Source organism: Lemur catta, chromosome 2 (assembly GCF_020740605.2).
Source record: "Lemur catta isolate mLemCat1 chromosome 2, mLemCat1.pri, whole genome shotgun sequence".
NCBI lineage: Eukaryota > Metazoa > Chordata > Mammalia > Primates > Lemuridae > Lemur > Lemur catta.
Genome location: NC_059129.1, coordinates 652584 through 671641, shown reverse-complemented (window position 1 = coordinate 671641; position 19058 = coordinate 652584). Strand labels below are relative to the sequence as shown.

The following is a 19058-nucleotide window of genomic DNA, read 5'->3' as shown; positions in this document are numbered from 1 at the left end:
TGCTCCGCCCGCCCGCAGCCCCGCGCGGGGCAGCCCGGAGCCGGCGCGCGGGGGCGGGGCGCGGCCCGGAACTTTCCGCCAATCGCGGCGGCGCGGGCGGGCGGGGCGGGGCCGGAATCGCGGCGCGCGGCGGAGTGGGGTCCCGAGGCCCAGCGGGAACGGGCGGGGGCTCGGCGGTGGCACTGACCGCCCGGCTCTGCCCACTGTCCCCCGCACCCTGGGCCCTTGATGGGGTGGGGGGTTGGTGTCCACCGCCTGGGGTGGCCTTGCCAAGTCCCCCGATTGGGCAGCGGCGACGGGTGCTTTCCAAGAGCCGGACTTGGGCCCCTTGCCCGCATGCCTCCCACCCGAGTCCCGCCGAGCCCTCCGCAAGAGGCGGCCTCCCCAGCGGAGAGGGGTCATTGCGCCAGTGCCGGGGGCTGGGCCAGGCCGGGGTTGGGGCCTGCCAGGGATGGGGCAGCCTGGCTGGGCTTAGGCCCTTTCTGCAACACGCTTTCTCACGCCTGTGCCACGGAGGCGCCGCGGGCACCCTGGCAGGCCGCGCTGCACGACGCGGGAGACTCAGAGGTGCTGGCGCAGAGATGGTGCTTCCGGGCAGCCGGCACCTCCGAGTCCGGCCGGGGGGAGGGTGTGGGGAGTGGTGTCCGGCTGGAGTGGGGAGAGGCGGGGAGAAGGGACAGCCTTGGTCGAGGCCCTGTTGACAGACAACGGTGCGGGGGGATGGGGGCACAGCTCAGGTCACAAAAGGCCTAAGGCACAAACCAAGGATCCAACCACACACTGAACCCGTTGGGGTCACTGGTAGCTTTAGCGGGGTCTGCGGGAACCCGCATAGACTCTGAGCAGCCCGGGGGTGTGACCACTCTGCTGCCGTCCCCACTGCCCTGGTCCTGAAGCCGCGGTGGGCAGATCGCGAGGCCCCGGGGGCAGGAGGCTGGATTCCACTGCAGAGCCGGGAGGGGCAAGGTGGGGCTCGGGGCCAGGCGTCACCACAGCCAAAAGGTGGAGGCGGCCCAAGCACCTGTCACGGGTGAACGGAAGAGTCTGTCCCCACAGTGGGCCATGCTTCAGCCCTGAGAAGGATGAAGTTCTGACACCTGCTGCAGCAGAGATGGACCTGGAGGACGTGAGGCTCAGGGGAATAAGCCGGGCACAGAAAGAGGAATCCGGCCCGACTCCCTCACACGAGGTCCCTCCGGCTGTGAGGCTCCTGCGGGCAGACAGAGTGAAACCCGGGGGGACGGGCGTTAGTGGTTATGGGTGTAGTTTCAGTTTGGGAAGATGAAAAACACTCTGGAGATGATTACATAACAATGTGAATGTACTTAGCGCTGCTGAACGGTACGTTTAAAAACGGTTAAAATGGTAAACTTTATTTACCGGTATTTTACCACAATTAAAATAAGAAAGGGGCAGACTCGGCCTGCAGCAGGCAAGTGAGGCCCTCGCAGAGGACGGGAGAGGGCACCCAGGTCAGCTGCCACAGCGGCCGCCCGGGAGGCGGTAGGGACAACCCTAACCCTAACCCAGCCCAGGCCTCTGAGGCCGACTGCGGGCTGCGGGCGCCCTCTGGTGGTCGTGTGAGGAGTCAGACTCGCCGAATTCCCACCCCAGCCCTCCCCTAGAAGGGCTGGTGCCTGTGGGTTCTAGGGAGGAGCTGGGGGGGGGCGACCTGGTCTGGAAGGGGCCCTGAGCTGTCTCTGCAATGCAGGGCTCCCTGCCCCCTTCCCCAGCCTTGTCTTCGAGGCTGTCACCCGTGGGAGAAGACCTGGACAGAGGCCACTTCTCACAGCTCCTGGCCCCACTCAGGAGAGCACCTGGGTGTCATTAGCCTTTGGGGCTCTGCTGCCCATGGGACAGGGAGCCCAGAGGGCCATGTCTGGCCTCAGTGGCTATGGACCCAGGACCCGAGACACGTGGTGCAGGTGCTCAGTAAATACCTGGAGAATGAAGGAGTGAATGGAAGACATCCCAAACGCCAGGTACCTCCTGGCTGCCTCTACCCCTTGGGGGGCCCCTCAAGGGCCCTCATCTCCAGACCCTCCGGTGCCCTGAAACCCCAAAAGGGGGCCTTTCTCCATCCCACCCCAGTCAGAACAAGAACAAGAGCAGGCCGGGCGTGGTGGCTCCCGCCTGTAATCCCAGCACTCTGGGAGGCCGAGACCAGCCTGAGCAAGAGAAAGACCCTGCCTCTATGAGAAAAGGAAAAAGAAAAACAGAAAAATAGAAAATGTAGCCACTTGTGGTAGCACGTATAGTTCCAGCTACTCCGAAGGCTGAGGCAGGAGGATCGCTTGAGCCCAGGAGTTTGCAGTAAGTTATGATGATGAGACTTTGTCTTTAAAAAAGAAAGGAGACAGTAGGGAACTTCCTGCAGGGTAGGCGTCGGGAAGTTGGAGCATGGTGCGGGGGAGAGTGCAGGGCCCAGACTGCTGCTCTGCCTGGCCTTGGCCAAGCCAACACGCTCCATCCCAAAGCCCCTCGGCCCAAAGAGCCAAGGAGGGGTGGCCGGCAGAGAGGCTGTCCTGAAACCTGAGACCTGGTCTCTGCTCCTGGCTTCCCCAGAGGGGCATTGGGGGTGCTGGGAGTGGAGGAAAAGGAGACCTGGTCCCTGCCACATGGCGTCACCCCACAGGCTGCCCACCTCCAGCCATTGCACTGTGCCCCCAAAACACAGGTCCTCGCTTTCCAAGAGCACCGATGCTGCATCCACAGTGAGCCGGATCCCCGCAGTGCCTGGCACAGGCAGCTCGGTGCCCGGCAGGGGAGCAACTGCAGACAGTTGCACAGGGAAGCCACAGTGCCGGGGGCACACAGGAGAGCCCCTCGTCACCTTGGTGGGGACTGGGCTGGCCGAGAACACCAAGGGTGGGCAGGGTTGCTGGACAGGAGGGCAGGAGAAGAGCCCCAGGCCTAGGGAAGAGAGGGGCAAAGCCCCAAGGCGGATGGAGCTTTGAGCAAACCAGGAGCCACAAAAGAGACACTGGAGGATGGGGGCAGGGCCAGCCCCACTGGGCCCACTGGCTCTGGGGGTGTTTGGCCTGGAGGTGCCAGGGAACAGAGTGCCTGAAGAAACAGTGAGAAGGCCCAGGAGGATCAGATCTCTCACTTCCCCAAGACCCACCCGCCCCGCCTGGGTCTCACATTTCACAGGCAGCCGCGGGGCCAGGGAGAGGTGTGGGCTGCCTCCAGTCTGGCCCTGCCTGTGCCCCCCCCCCTCCCCGCTCAGCCTCTGGCCATCCAGACCCCTGCAGCCAGGACTGGCCAAGTGTGCCACTCTGCTGACTCAGGCAGAGTGCTGCACCCCCGGGTGGGGCTGGGGGCTGGGAACAGTGGGGACAGTTCCCACCACTGGGGGGCAAGGGGGCTGCCAGGAGCCCAGCAGACCCTGGACCACCCAGAAACACGCTCTGCTGGTGAGCACTGGCCTGGGTCTCTCACCCAACTTGACCTATGGAGCCTCAGACGGCTCCCGGACCCCATCAGGGACACAGTCTTTGCTCCCAGGCAACCTGTATAACCTCTAGCTCACCTCCACCTGCCACCTGCCGTCCCCCCACTCCCACCCCCACAGGATCCGGCCTCGCCCACCTGCATGCCCGCACCTCGGGGTGAGGCGGCAAGGTTCCTATCTTGGGGATGTTTTTCTCCCTTTGCTGAGAAATCCACCCCCCCACACCTTGCATCTCCTCAAGGAGCCAAAAATGCAGCTGCCGATTGATTTACTGCTGAGCTAAAAATAACCGCCAGGCTCCAGCCAGGGCCCGGGAAAATATCCCATTGCTAGGAGACAACCGTTACTGGGAGACCGCTATTGCTAGGCGACGCGTGTTGCCGTGGTGACAGCTGGGCCCTGAGTCATCCTCAGCCGTGACAGGGGGTGGGCCAGGCAGGGAGCAGAGGCCAGAGGGCACTGGAGAGGCCCCGCCCACGGCCCCCACTGCCCCTGTGGGCACTTCATTCTGGCTCTGAGTGGACGGGACCGCCAAACACACCTGCAGCTGCTGCCCCGCATGGGCTGTCCCGGGCACTCTCCAGCCTGAGCCGCTGGCCAGCACTTTGCTCTTGAGTACGGGGCTGTCACCGCTGGTGCTGTGCTGAGGACTTCAGGCATCGCCCGTTAGGCCCCAGACCCATTTCCCAGGAGGGGCTCAGTGAGGGGAAGTGCTTACCCGGGGCCCTGTCGGGGAGGATCTGGCCCACATGCCAGCCCAGAGCCCCCAGGGAAATGCCTGAGGACCTCCTGTGATGCGCCCCAGAGCCCTGTGGGGTGACCTCTACCTGGCGTGACCCTGGCTCGCCCTCAGAGCCCAAGAGTCTCAGGGTGAGAGGTGCCCGTGGCCTCTGGTCCTTAGTCCCCCATGACTCCAGAGCTGGACCCCCTGAGCAGCCTGGACAGGAGACTCCTCCATGCTCAGGCGAGGGGTGCTGCAGGTGAGTGTTCTCCAGGTGAGAAGTGCTCCGGGTGAGGGTTCTCCAAATGAGGGGTGCTCCAGGTGAGGAGTGCTCCAGGTGAAGGTGCTCCCGGTGAGGGAGGAGGCACCCACCTGGCCCTGGAGGAAGGCCAATGTCACTGAAGCTCCAAGAGCCAGGGGCAGGTACGGGGCGAGGGTGTGGCCGGCAGTGCCAGGCACTCAGGGCTGTGCAGACTGCAGCAAACAGTGGGCAGAGCCCTGGGAAGGACAGGACCACGTCTGCGTTGTAAAGTGACCCCCTGCTCCCCGGTGAGAACAGGTGTCGGGAGAGGGGAGGGGAGACCAGTGTGGAGGTAGCTGCCAACAGCGGTGGGGACAGAGACACAGGTGCCTGGCACGGGGAGGGCTGACAGGGTGGGAGAGAAGTAGGTGGACCCACAGGCACGGAGGGGACAAAAGAGGCCTCTACAACAGCATCGCCCTGTTCCCCTGGGTGGGCACTCTGCTCTTTTGCAAAGGCAGGGCTGGCTTCTCAGGGCCCCAGCCAGGGTTGCATGATCCAAATGCCACTGGGTGTCATGGTGTCCCCAGCCTCACCCTATGCACCCTGAGACTCAGCACGACTTGCTCTCTGCCTGAGGCCCCGGCACCTGCTGAGGGGCAGGAAGCATGAGGGGAAGGTCCCCGCAGTCACAGTGCACGCCCACGCACAGGGGGTGGGGCTGCTGCTGGAAGGCAGGTTGGACGGCCGCCCTTTGTCACCCCACCTGCCTTCTCAGGGGCCCTCCCGTCTGCCCCACTCCAAGCCACCCGCTTTGATCAGTGTCAGGGCACAGGAGCAAGACCTGAGTCTCCGGTCCCTGCCATGCAGAAGAGCTGTGGTGACTCCAGCTGCCGCAGGCTGGAACCACAGCCCCCCCCCAGCAAGAACAGAACTCCCCCCAAAGCAGCGGGGGTCCGGCCAGCCTGGCTTCCCTTCCCGCTGCTGCCCCAGGGCTCACACCAGCCCCGTGGGGCCCCGCGTCCCACCAAGACACCACGCGGGCCCACAGCTGGTCTCATTTCTATTAAGACTTGAGGAGGCTCACTCTCAGCCCCGTCACTGTGCCCTGATGCAAACACCCCACACCCGGTCCCTCCACCGCCCCTGCTCCCAGGAGACCCCAGGATGGGGCACTGCTGGCCTCCATCCTCCTGCCCTGAGCCTGGGTCTCCAGCAGCCCTCATAGTGTACTGCACAGGGCCCACCGCGCCACCCTGCCCTGGGCGGCACCGGGCTTCCACCCCCGGCCTCCAGTTTATTCCGGAGGGAACTTGCCAGATTCCTTAAGGCCTCAGCACCTTTGCTCACCCCTTCCCAAGCCACCCTCCCTCTCACCGGCGGGGCCTCAGCTCCTCCCCCACCGCCCCAGAGAGGTCACCATCTCCTCTTGCACTTTTTCATTGACACTCTCTGAAACTGTCTGTTTGGTCCCTGGTGTTCCCAGCTCTGCAGGTGTGCGAGTGTCTCCGCTGCGGGGGGTCCCCAGACCTGGCAGGCAGTGCGCAGGGGGAGTGAGGGCGCGGCGGGAGGGTCCCAGAGGGTGCTGGTCTGATCAGCCCTCCTCCTCTGGGCCCGGCCTCCCCTTCCTCGCCCCGGGCATGTGGTGCCCTGGGCCAGCACGCACGGGGCTGCCCCCATCCCCATAGGAGCCTGCGCCCCCGAGCCAACCGCAGGCTCTCAGCATTCAGGTGGCCTCGCTTGGCACGGGCGGGCCCGCTAGAGCCGGCTGTCCAGCGCGCGCCCTCCCCGACCCGCCGCGCGCCAGGGTTTGTTATTGTGCGGGTGCCCGCGGCGGAGGGGGCGGGGGCGCGTGCTGGGCCCGGCGCGTGCCCGTGGGTGCCGCGCCGGGAGCGCGCTGCGCGCGGGGGGCGGGGTGGGGCGGGGGCGGGGCGCGGCATCCTCGGCGCCCCCGCCCGGGCTCGCGGTCCCGGATTGGCTCCCGACGCCGGGAGCGCGCGAGGGCGCGGCGCTCAGGGCCGGGCGGGGGGCGCGCGCGGCGCCGGCGGCGGCCGCGGAGGAGCGCCGGGAGGAGGGCAGGGGAGGGAGGAGGCGCCCGCCCGGCTCCCTGCAAAGCGGCCTTATTTATCTGGGTGCAGCCTCAGCCTCCCCGGTGGGAGGATCGGGGCGGCCGATCTTCTCCCACCGGGGAACTCCTCTGCAGGCGCGGCCGAGGGGGCCCGGCCAGGCCAGGACGCGGGGCGCGGGGCGCGGGGCGCGGCCGGGCCCTGCCGGCCAGTCCAGCACCTCGACGGCCTCCGCGCTCGCCGACGCCCGAGCCGGGCTCCCCATGACGGGAGGTCGCCCGGTGGACAGCGTGGCATGAGCCAGGAGCCCGGGCCGAGGTAAGGTGTGTGCGCGGGGCCGGGCTGCGGGGCTGGGGGGCCAGGCCACGCCACCGCGGCGGCCACAATGAGGAGGGGCGGGGTGGGGGCTTGGTTCCGCGCCGCCGCCGCCGCCCGGGAAGGGCTTACGTAATGGCAGCCCCTTCCCCACCTCTCCCTGCGGCCCTGCCGGGCCTTCCCGCAGCCCCTCACCCGGGTGGCTCCCCACCGACAGCCCGACCAGGCAGCGGGTCCGTGCCACCTGAGCCGCTGAAAGGAAGCGCGGCGTCGCTGTGGAAGCGGAATCGCAGGCCCCCCAGCCCCCACCACGGCTGGCTGGGTGTGGGCCTGGACTCTCTGCTGGGCTCAGGGCTCCCCTACCCCACCTTCGTGAGCCCCTGGACCTATGTGACAGGTGTTAGATGCAAATGAACTCCAGGAGGAACCATGTGGATGTGTGGCCTGGGGGCTGGTCCTCCCCGGACACCTTTTGGACATGGGGCCTGGAAGAGCTGCCACCCCCGGGGAGGAAGAGGGGAGGGGGGCGCTGGCACCTTCCTGGTTCTGGGGGAGGAACCAGGCCTTGGCCAAGGCTGGAGAGCCTCCGAAGGGAAACTGGGCATCCTGAGAGTTGCTGGGGAGGGTACTGTGTCCTCCTGGGAGTTCGGGTGGGGGGGCACAGTTCCGCACCCATCACCCCAGAAGGAGAGATGGCCCTGCTGTTGCAGGAGCCCATGGCCGAGCGGCCACTTCTCCCGGCCCCTCCCGGCCTACACGCGGGCGGCCTGACCTCCGCAGGAAGAGCAGATGGCTGTTGCTGCTTCACCGGCCCCTTCCCCCAGTCCCTCCCCCACGCCCGCCTCCACCCAGGCCCTCTGACCAGGCTCGCTCAGGCCTTCCTGGTGCCCAGTTGGATACACGGCCCTCTCTCCCTGCCCACCCCTTCGACAGGGTGCTGGACAGCAGCCTCAGAGCAGAAGGCCTGGGCTGGGCCGTGAGACTGAGGGATTGGGGTCACCCAGGCCAGGGCAGAGGCCTAATGGAACCCAGCTCACCTGGCCAGAGGTGGACACAGCGGGACTGGGGCCACCCAGAGGGGAGGGAAGTTCACAGCCCAGCTGTAAACAGGGGCAGTGCAGGGGACCCCAGTGCCTGCTGCCTCCTGGCTCCCCTGCCCTAGCCAGGCCTGTGAGTTCACGACCTCAGTGCTGGGGGCCTTCGTGGGACACTCTCACCCCCTCCAGCGCCACCCACTTCTGGGGCACCTGAGTGAGTCCTGTCTCCCAAGGATGAGAGGGAAACCTGTGGGTGGGAGGGACCTGGAGCCACCCTGCCCAGAGGTGCAGGATGGAGCACCTTGGCTAGCACTGCGGACCCGTCTCCTCCAATGTCAGGCCTCAACGCTGTGCTCCAAGGGCTGGGACGCGGCGGGTGGGGGTGGCAGCCAAGGAAGCTCTGGGTGAGCAGGTGGCACCAAGCCCTCCCCACCAGTGGCTCGGGAAGGGTAGCAGCCAGGCCAGCTGTGGGGCAGGAGGGTGCAGGCCCCACTCCCTCACTGGGCAGGAGAGGGGCGGGTTTGAGGCAGCCCCCAAAGCAGCAGGCACTGTGGGCCCCGGACTAGGCCTTGGGAGGGGTCATGTTCTTCAGAGCAGGGGTCTGAGATGAGGCCTGGAGGCCAGTGTCCACCCCCAAGGTGCCCCGTCCCACATGGCTGAGCTGCCCTGAGCTTGGCCACAGGGCCTCTGTCTGCTGGCGCATCTCTCGAGGCCACGTGCCCTGGGCCAAGGGTCTCCCCTCCCCAGAGCCCCCGGTACACCCCCAGCAGCATCCCGAGCTGGGGGTGGGAGAGGCGTGCTGCTGCTGTGCCACGTGCCGAGCGCCAGGGACGTGGATGTGCCTGAGTCACGGGGCTGCCACAGAGTGTGTCAGCCGTTCCGTGTCCCCAATCCCCAGCTACCCCGGCTGTCACCCCAGTCCTTGGGGCTGCCGCTGCGGACAGAGCCCGATGTGAGCCCTGCCCGGCCCCAGGGCCCTCAGCAGGCAGGACGAGCTGGTCAGTGCAGTTCCACGGGACCCAGCCCCAGCATCCAGGGTAGGCCGCGTCCTGGCTGGATGCTCAGAGAGATGGGGGCATGAGCGATGGGGGAAGAGACCTTCGAACTGGGGACGATGAAGGGTGAGGGCGTTTCTGGGCACCCTTCCAAAAGAAGGGTGTCCCAGTGGTGGGCCCGCAGTTTGCAGCCCACGGAAGGAGAGCAGGGCCACGGCAGGGGTTTCGCTGGGTGAGGGCAGTGCTGAGAGGGAGACCGCCGGCCCGGGCCCCAGCCAGGAGGACGTCGGGATCCAGTGAAGCAGAACAGGGCAGGGCAAGCGGCCACAGGAGGTGCACCTGCCAGGCAGGCTGCCCTCCGGATCACTGTGCCCAGGCACTGCGAATCAGAGCCCAGGTCTCTGGGGGTCAGTTCTGGCTTTGTGCACCTTCTAGAAAATCACTCTTTTAGCCTTGCTTCCCACTCCTGCTCAGGCAGCATGTGAAGGGTCCAGGCCAGTGACGGGGGCCATGGTGCCAGGAAGAGCAGGGCAGGAGCACCCCCTCCTTCCCTCCCGCTGGCGTCTGTCCCCTTCCCCTCAGCCAGGCCAGCCTATGAGGACGGGCAGCCAGCTTCCTCGGCCCCGCAGCTGCTGGGGGCCACTCAGCTAAAGAGGAGATGTGAGCCGCCCTCTTCCAGAGGGTCTGTGTATTCCAAGGCCCACCCCGGCCCTACGGTCTTGGGAGCCCTCTCAGTGACGCTGGGAACAACCCAGTGGCCTCCCTCCCCAGTGGACACGGCCACTGGCATGAACGACATTAACATCTTGGGTTGTGCCTCCCCACTGACCAACCTCCTCTGAACTCTGAGCTGTCCTCCATCAAGCCTCCCGAGCCTCTCGCAGCTACTAACTGGGCTGCATTCCTCATTCATTCATTCAGCGAGCACTCAGAGGCCACAGAGCCATTGGTGCCATCTGTCCTCGAGCAGTCCCCAGGCCAGGAGGTGAGGCAGACAGGTAGACAGTTGTGACAACCCACGGGAGGAGTGAAACTCTGGAGATGCCTTCTCAAGGGTCGGGGCTCCCAACGGGGGCAAGGACAGTGCTCATGCCACGGGCTGAAGGGTGGGGGAGAGGGGCCTTGTGAACAAGCAGGCAGAGGGTAGGAGGGGACGAGGGACAGTGGTCTGCTGGACTGTGGGGTCAGAGCTGGGGAGGGGCTCGAGGGGGGGCTCTCAGCGCCCAGTGACTTGACTTGCAGAACAGGCAGCTCCTCCTGGGGCCCCAGCAGGTCACTGTCAACTGGCAGCCTGGCAGCCGCCAAGTGCTGAGATCCCCTGTGCTCCTCAGGCTCACGCTGGCCCTCTCCCTAGTGGCACCCTGACCCAGCTCTGGCCTGGGCTGGTGACGGGCTGATGAGAAGATGACTGAGGCAGTGGCCACTGTGTCCCTCCTTGGAGCCCAGGAACCTCAAACTCCTCTGCAGCCTATCCCAGAAGGGGTCTCCCCCCAAATTCCACTCCAAACTTAGATACAGCATGCCGAGAGCTGAGGCTGGCAACGTGCACTCCTGGTCATCTTTTTAAAAGCCTCTTTCCCCAGTATTAGTTCCTGGGGCGCTTGTCCCTAAAGGGAGAGGCAGTGCCAAGCAGCCTGACGGCTGTCCCTACCTACCCCCTCCTGGCAGGAGGCTCCAGGCAGGTCCTCTGAGCCCACTGAGGGGAACAAGGGCAGTCACGGGTGCCAAGGAGGGGGTGGGCTCTGCATGCCAGGGGGACCAGCACCTTGGAGCCCAGCTGGCTGGGCAGGTGGGGCCAAGGCCAGGTGGAGGGGCCTTTGTCTAGCCCCTCAGGAATCTCTTGTCCCCGTGAGCTCAGCTTTCTCCCACAGCACCAAAGCCTGGGCCAAGGTGCGGCTGTTTCCATTTCTGAGCTATGGGGTGGGGGCTTCTCAGGCTGGGTTAGGCCAGGAGTGTGAGGAGCAGCTGGGGCCCAGCAGGACAGTGGACACAAGGCTGGGGACCAGCGGGGCTGCCTCTGTGGAAATGCAGCTCTGGCCAAGGCGTGGCGGGAGGGCTGACCGCAGGCGGGCGGTGCCTTCTGGCTGCAGATGGGGGTGTGGGGTGAGGGGCAGTGGGCACCCCGGGGCTGCCGGGAGCCTCCCCAGCCTGTCCCCACCTCCTGCAGGCTCTCAAAGCTGGGCTTGTTTTCCCAGCCCGACCCTGAGACCGGGAGGGTGGCATGCGCCTGTGGGGGCCTGCAGATGTGACCCCGCGGGATCCGGGAAGAGGGCCCGCGGAGCGCCGGGGCATCCACGTGCATCCCCCACCCCAGGCGCTCCACGTGCACACCCATGGCTGGGAGCGTTTTCAGCCTAAATCGGCACCGCTCTCGGATTATTTCTCCCCAGGCGCCGCCTCCGCCGCCTCCTCCAGATCCTAGCCGGGCGGGCCGCTCTCCCCTCCCCGCTCCCGCCTCCGGGGCCCCTCCCTGCTGAGCTGGGCTTGCGGGGCCGTCCCCCGCCCCAGCCGCGAGCCCTGTGCGGTGGGGCCGCCGGCACCGAGCGCGCCGCTGTCCATGGTGCTGGCGCCGGGCGGCCTGGGCGCGGCAGAGGCCAGCGGGCAGGCGTCCTGGGTGGTGAAGTCGCTCTGGGGACACGGAAGGCCTCCCTTGCGTTCGGAGTCCGGGCAGTCGCGGACCTCATGGTGTCCCCTCAGGGGCGCCCCTTTTCCCTGCGCTGGGAACTGGGAACTGCTCAGGACGGAGGCGGCCCCCTCCCCACCACGGGCAAAGCGCAATTCCTCGGAGCCTCGGGTTCCGTATCGGAAAACGGGTAACAACAGTGACCACCCCCCACGTACACACGGGCAAGGACTGCCTTGAGGTTGAAATACATGATTAACTCGGCAAATCTGATGAGGTCATGTGTCAGCCTGTGTGAGGCTGCACTGACATGGTCGTGGGCACGTGCAAAGGGACAGCCTAGGGGTGGGTGCCTTCTCGGGGAAGGGCCTGGCTCCACAACCCGGGGCCCCCACGACACCTTTGGGGAGGGGCAGATGGCACACAGGCCCGGGCAGACTGCCAGCAGCAGGGGGCTTGTGGCTGCCAGGGCAGGAGGCTGTTGGACCCGGCCCTGCGTTGGCAGCCACAAGGGCTGGTGAGACCCGCTGATGCCGGCCCAGGTCTGCACCCTCCCCAGATGTCACGGAGGGCTGGCAGAGCCTGCCCTGCTGCAGCCTGGAAGGCTGCATGGGGGCGGGGGTGCTGCAGGAGCAGGGCAGGGCCTCCCCCTTCCTCCCTCCCGGGGGCTCCTGTCCTCCTCCCCTCCGGTCTGGCCAGATTATGGGGATGGGCTGCCAGCTTCCTCAGCCTTGTAGCTCGAGAAGTGGGCCTCAGCCAACAAGGAGACATGGGCCATTCTCTTCCTGAGGGTCTGTATACTCCACAGCCCACCCCAAGAGAATGTGGGGCAGGAAGGTAAGATCTGCAAGTAGGCTCCAGGCTCAGCCCTGGGGTCACCTACGGACCAGGGAAGATGGCTCCACTTAGCCCTCAGGTCCGGCCATGGGCTCAGAAGTACCTGCCATGTCCCCTTCCAAGCCCTCATGGACAGCCATGTGCTGTGTGCAGCCCCTTTCAAACATTGTCCCGAGGGAGCAGGGACTGTCTCCTCCCCAGGATTTAAGGTGAGGAAACTGAGGCTCAAAGAAGGGGAGTGGCTCCCCAAGACCACACAGCTAGGGTGGGGCCCATTTCAAGTCCAGGGTATATGACCCCAGAGCCTGTGTGGGTGAGACTTCTGGGCGCTGCATGGAGGGGTGAGGTGGGCAGGAGATCTGGAATGGTGGCACTGTGGGCACCCCACTGCCCCTCCCTTCCACGGCTGTCTGTGCCCAGTGCCCTCTGCCACCACTCACAGACAGGAGGCCTGAGAGAGGGAGCTGGGGGGTGGTCTCAGCCCCACCCTATGGTGGGATGACCCTGGCCTGTAGAGAGCCTTCAATGTCACCTTCCTCAGCCAGCTCTGGTCCAAACTTTGGCTCCACTACTTAACTGGCCATGGCCTCAGGCAAGCAGTTCGCCTGGCCTCCGCCTCAGATTCCTCATCTGTACAATGGGTACAGTCATTACAGCATCGTCCTCATTGGGTTGGGCAGGGGATTAGAGAGACAATATTTGTCCAAGGTTCACCATGCTGGCACCCTGGAAGACACCTGCCCTTTCTCTAGGGAGCTGCTGAGCCACAGAACCTCCTGTAGGTGTTGACATTCTTGGAAGCTGCTGCTTGAGTCTCAGACAGGGCACCAGAGCTGCTCCAGAGAGCTGTACTGGCACCCTGTAGGGGAGGGGCCAGAGACTGCCCCAAACACCTTCCTTCAGTCCCCCACCCCTGCCTGGGGGAGCTGAGCCCAGTCGGCACTGACAGGGGGCATCAGAGCAGCAGAGGTGAAGGGAGACGTCCACTCCCTTCTCCCATCTGTAAAATGGGAATCCTCATACCGAAGCGTTGGAAAGCGTCCGCGAGCAGTGTGGGCTGAGCTGTTTACAGGGGCTGCTCAGTGACCGCCATGGCCACAGTCAGCCGGCTCCCTGCGGCTCACAGCCGGAGAGGGAGAGGCATGAACTCAGATCCTCCCTGTCAGGTGGTGCTGGGAGAGCCGTGGGAGGGTGCCCAGGGGAGGCAGGGAGCCCTGCTGCACCCGGCCCTCCTGAGAGAGCTGCAGACTCACTCCCCCCTCCCGGCCCCTGTCCGCAGAGTGTGCGAGGAAGATGTCGAGCCCGGGCATCAACGGCGACCCCAAGCCTCCATGCTTGCCTCGAAATGGCCTGGTGAAGCTGCCGGGCCAGCCCAATGGCCTGGGTGCAGCCAGCATCACCAAAGGCACACCGGCTGCCAAGAACCGCCCCTGCCAGCCGCCACCGCCACCCAGCCTCCCACCTCCCAGCCTGGCTGCCCCGCTGTCCCGGGCTGCCCTGGCTGGGGGCCCATGTCCCCCAGCAGGTGGACCTGCCTCAGCTCTGGTGCCTGGGCCCCCGGCAGAGCGGCCGCCGCTGGCCACAGATGAGAAGATCCTCAGTGGCCTGTTCTGGTATTTCTCAGCATGCGAGAAGTGCGTGCTGGCACAGGTGTGCAAAGCCTGGCGGCGTGTGCTCTACCAGCCCAAGTTCTGGGCAGGCCTCACGCCAGTGCTGCATGCCAAGGAGCTCTACAACGTGCTGCCAGGCGGCGAGAAGGAGTTCGTGAACCTGCAGGGCTTTGCTGCAAGAGGCTTCGAGGGCTTCTGCCTGGTCGGCGTCTCGGACCTAGACATCTGTGAGTTCATCGACAACTACGCCCTCTCCAAGAAGGGCGTCAAAGCCATGAGCCTCAAGCGCTCCACCATCACGGACGCGGGCCTAGAGGTGTGCCCCCCAGCTGGCCGGGAGTGGACAGGGAGGGGGGCAGGGCCAGGCAGCAGTGTGTGGGTGTGGGAGAGCCTGGGGGCCCCCAGAGGAAGCTCAGGCACAAGGAGCAACGTGGCTGAGCGTGGGTGCCGTGAGGACCATCGTGGTTGGGGGGCCTAGTGCGAAGTGAAAATGTGGGTCTTTTCCAAAATGATTTGAGAGTTTCAAGAGGAAGACAGCAAAGCAGTCAATTAAATCCGGGTCCCTGCCTGCCCATGAAGCTGGCCTTGGGTGGGGAGGATGCTGGGGAGGTGAGGGCAGCGGTGGAAAGGGCCCCAGGAGCAAAGGTCAGAGCGGCTGCACAGCCACCTCCGCCCCCAGGACCTGGACTCTAATTATAACCTTCCAACCAGCTGTTCTAAGCACCTGCTCTGGCCAGGCCCTGGGCTCCCAGGCCCCCGAGCCACCCTCCTCTTTTGAAACGCCCGGGTGTAACAAACACACTGTAAAGTGTGCTGCTCCTCGGAGCTCGGCCTGATGCATGTTTGCACGGAAAGACCACTTCCTCCCTCCTGCGATCCTCCCCACACCCTGCCGGGAGGGGTGCATGGGGTGGGGTCTGAGGCCAGACGCCCCCTGACCCCGGCATGCCCCCTGACCCTGGCATGCCGCACAGGTTATGCTGGAGCAGATGCAGGGCGTGGTGCGTCTGGAGCTGTCGGGCTGCAACGACTTCACGGAGGCCGGGCTGTGGTCCAGCCTCAGCGCGCGCATCACCTCGCTGAGCGTGAGCGACTGCATCAACGTGGCGGATGACGCCATCGCGGCCATCTCGCAGCTGCTGCCCAACCTGGCCGAGCTGAGCCTGCAGGCCTACCACGTGACGGACACGGCGCTGGCCTACTTCACGGCGCGCCAGGGCCACAGCACGCACACGCTGCGCCTGCTCTCCTGCTGGGAGATCACCAACCACGGAGTGGTCAACGTGGTGCACAGCCTGCCCAACCTCACCGCCCTCAGCCTCTCGGGCTGCTCCAAGGTTACAGACGACGGCGTGGAGCTCGTGGCCGAGAACCTGCGCAAGCTGCGCAGCCTCGACCTCTCTTGGTGCCCGCGCATCACGGACATGGCGCTCGAGTACGTGGCCTGCGACCTGCACCGCCTGGAGGAGCTCGTGCTCGACAGGTGCGCGCCCCGCACCCGCAGCGGGTTAGCGTTAGGGTTAGGGTGGGCGGGGGCGAGGGGCTTAGCGAACGCAGCGCTACCGCAAAGACGGGCTGAGCCCTAGTAAGCTGAGTGCCCGGAGAGTAGGCGGAAGTACGGCGCGGTGGGCGAACCGGGGCCTCTGGAGCGGGTGATACCACGGAAGGACCGGGAGCTATTATGGGTAGGGCAGGAGGGGAGTTCATGCCGGGAGCACTCGCGGGAAAAGGAGAAAGGGGCCGGAACTGAGGTGCGGAGGCAGGTAACCCTCTGGTGCACCCACAGGTGTGTGCGCATCACGGACACTGGCCTCAGCTATTTGTCCACCATGTCGTCCCTACGCAGCCTCTACCTGCGATGGTGCTGCCAGGTACCGGCCCCCCACACCTCTGGGAAGTGGGGAATAGGTGAGGGAGGTGGGGGCGTGGGGAAAGCCCCAATCCAGACGCCCTGGTGCCCTGCTCCCCGGCCCCATCAGATCCCGTAGGGAGGCCTGGGACTCCTTCGCATCCAGCATTTGTCCTAAGTGGAGTTCATGGGGTCCCCAGGGCACTTCCCAGCTGCCGCTGGGGCTAAGAAACCCCGCTTTTGAACCCCGCTTCCCTCTCCAGCAGCTCTAGGCCTAAGGCCTGACCCCAGGCTTCCCTCCCCCGCCCCCTGCGAAAGGAAATAGTAAATTCGCGCCCCCCCCCTCCCGCCCAGGTGCAGGACTTCGGGCTGAAGCACCTCCTGGCCATGAAGAGTTTGCGTCTCTTGTCTCTGGCAGGTGAGACCCCCTGACTCCCAGCTGGACAGTGACCACCGACCCCCACCTAGTCTGACTCTACTAGACTTGTCGGGTCCTTGCGCAGAGCCCCCCCACCCCTCCCGGCCCCCGGCCCCCGGCCCCCGGCCCCGGCCCCGGCCCCGGCCCCGGCGCTGACTCACCGCGTCCGGAGTCCAAGTCAGAGAAGGGAGACGCTGGGCAAGCTCCGGCCGCCCCGCCCCTCTCTGGCCCCTCCCCCCGCGTCCCCGCCCCTCTCTGGCCCCTCCCCCGCGTCCCCGCCCCTCTCTGGCCCCGCCCCTCCCCACGTCCCCGCCCCTCCCCCGCCGCTCTCGGGCCCCGCCCCTCCCCCGCGTCCCCGCCCCTCTCCACCCCCCTCCCCACCCCCGTCCCCCGCGTCCCCCGCCGTTCTCGGGCCCCGCCCCCGCGTCCCCGCCCTGACTCGCCGCCCGCCGCCCGCCCGCGCAGGCTGCCCGCTGCTGACCGCCACGGGGCTGTCGGGCCTGGTGCAGCTGCAGGAGCTGGAGGAGCTGGAGCTGACCAACTGCCCCGGGGCCACCCCCGAGCTCTTCAAGTACTTCTCGCAGCACCTGCCCCGCTGCCTCGTCATCGAGTAGCGCGGGGCTCCCCGCCCCGGTCGCGGGAACCCGGCCACGCTCTGGGCGGGGCGCGGGCGCCGCGGAGCCCCCTCCTCGTGCCCCGCTCTGCCCCCGCGTCCCCGGCCCAGCGCGGGAGGCGGGGCGAGCCGAGGAAGCCCCGCCCCGCGCCCGCCCGCGCCCTCCGCTTCTCCCGCCCCGCCCGGGCAGGGGGCTGGGGGCCAGCCCCACGCACGCACGCACACTCGGGGACCCAGAGCATGCCCCTCGTGCCCGCACTGCACGCCGCCCTCCGCCACGCTACAGCCGCCGCCATCACTCGCCCGCCCGCGGGGGTGGGGCTCGGTTCTTGGGGGCGCCTCGAGCTCTCCAGACAGCTGCCCTTTCCGCCTTCCCCGCCACAGCCCGCTCTGTCTCGCCACTGTCCCCCCGTCCCGGGCAGGGCCCAGGGGGATCAAGGGGGGCTGGGTCCCCCCGGACGCAGGGCCCGGAAGAGCCCCAAGGGCTTCCCGCATCCTCCACTGCACCGCGCCTGGAGCCCTCTGAGGGGTGTGAGGGAAACAGGCCACGGCCAAAGCCACGGCCCGCCGAGGAGCCCAGGTCCCAGCCGCACCCCCCACCCCCTGCCAGCCCGACCCAAGCGGCTTTTGCTTCCCCGCCGCTGTGTGGGGCAGTCCCCTGTCTGGCCCCTTCCCTGCCCGTCTGACAGGTCTTTGGGTCCTGGCCAGGCTGGGACACGGTTGGGTTGGGAGGGGGGCAGGCTGGCTGAAGATCACCTGGGAAAAGTCAACATTAGCCCAGCTGGCTCCAGTCCACTTCAACCCGGGGGTGGTACAGGCACCTTGAGAGCCCCCAAGCTGGAGCCACCCTTAGGACTGTCAGGCCTTGGGGAAAGCCTGGGCCAACCCCACACCGCAGCCCCTGCAGCTGCCTTGGCTCAGGCCTCAGCACACACTTCACCCTGGGCAGGTCTCCTCAGGTGGAATCTGCAGCAGTGGGCCCAGCCAAGGGCCAGGGTCAGCCTGACCAGCAACTCCAACCGTCCAGTGGCCAGCACAGCCTCGACACCCTGAGGAGGGAGGGCTCCTTTCTAGCCTGCCCCCACATCACCCCCCTCTCCGGCTACCCAAACTTCTGCCTGCCCAATGGGCTCTGACCGTGTTCTGTCCGGTCCCAAAACATTGGAAGTCCTGGGGGATGCTGGCACATCTTGGCAATTGCTGAGGAGGGGGCTGGGACCCCTTTCCATCCCAACCTTGAGCCCCAGGAGATACAGCGCCCACACCCAATCTTGGGACACCCCCTATCTGGTTGGAAGAGAGTAACCAGTTTCCAGAGAGCCAGAGAGTGAGAGAGGAAGAGAGCGAGAGTGAGTGAGAGAGAGAGAGAGAGAGAGAGACGCTGTTGAAGCAGAGAAACACTTCAACAGCCCAAAGATTTCCCTGCCCCTGGAGTGGCCCGAGGAGGCTCCAGGGCTGAAATGGTCAGGAGCCAGTTTCAGCCCCTCCTCCCCACAGCCCCCTAGTGGGGAGGGGGCAGCTGTCCATTTGCCCAAAGTATTAATGCAACTGAAGCTGTGATATTTCCAACGAAGGAGGAAAAATTAAGGGGAGAGAGGAAAACAAACAAAACCAACCAACTCCTAAAATCATTTTGTTATTGTACATAACGACCTCATTCTCCTGTATATGCGGAAGATATAACCTTATATTTGGTAAGTGTTTCTTGTGCTATTTTATCACGTGACCTGTTTATAAAAATATATATTAAAAAAGTTGTAAAAACACGTGTCTGAGTTGTTTTGAGGTTATCAGACCATGGCTCCGGAGGGCATATCTTCCCTGGGCAGCCCAGGTCTGGAATACTCCTGCACCTGTCACCTCATCAGACTTATTCTTTCAGCAAACATGGAGAGGCCAGTGCCACTGTGCCAGACTGTCACTCAGCAGTGACCAACACAGAAGGCCCCTAACCTCTCATTGCTTAAAGGGGGAGAAATGATGCTAACGCCACTACACATAATATTCCCTCCAAAATATCTAGGATCTAGCCCATCCTTCCAGAAAGGCAGGAATGAGGCCTGTTTTATGCACAGAGGTAACAGGCTAAGAGAGGGATGAGGATGTCCTAAAAAGTCACACAAGGCACCCAGACCCAAGAGAAAAGGAGGCTGAGAGAGGGCCGCTGACGGGATGGGCGTGTCAGGGACCAGAAGTTCGATGAGGACCAAGACAGATGCAACCCCTGCACTGGTGGAATTCATGCTTGTGTGTGACAGACAGCCAGTAAACAAAGGAAC

At 65.5% G+C, this 19058-nt stretch overlaps 1 protein-coding gene across 1 annotated transcript; it reads left to right on the top strand.

Moving 5' to 3' along the window:
* The first annotated feature begins 13582 nt into the window (after positions 1-13582).
* On the top strand, positions 13583-18543 carry FBXL16 (F-box and leucine rich repeat protein 16). Its single transcript, XM_045541026.1, has 5 exons — positions 13583-14215; positions 14874-15382; positions 15686-15770; positions 16103-16166; positions 16632-18543. Exons 1-5 carry the CDS (start codon positions 13583-13585, stop codon positions 16778-16780), a joined length of 1440 nt encoding a protein of 479 aa, XP_045396982.1. The 3' UTR covers positions 16781-18543.
* Positions 18544-19058: the final 515 nt, after the last annotated feature.

What these genes read in the sequence shown, in the direction of transcription:
- FBXL16 (XM_045541026.1), top strand. Translation starts at nt 13,583, where the DNA reads ATGTCGAGCCCGGGCATCAACGGCGACCCCAAGCCTCCATGCTTGCCT. An exon ending in ACCTGCGATGGTGCTGCCAG is followed by an intron (nt 15,771 to 16,102) that starts GTACCGGCCCCC and finishes CCTCCCGCCCAG; the next exon opens with GTGCAGGACTTCGGGCTGAA. An exon ending in GCGTCTCTTGTCTCTGGCAG is followed by an intron (nt 16,167 to 16,631) that starts GTGAGACCCCCT and finishes CCGCCCGCGCAG; the next exon opens with GCTGCCCGCTGCTGACCGCC.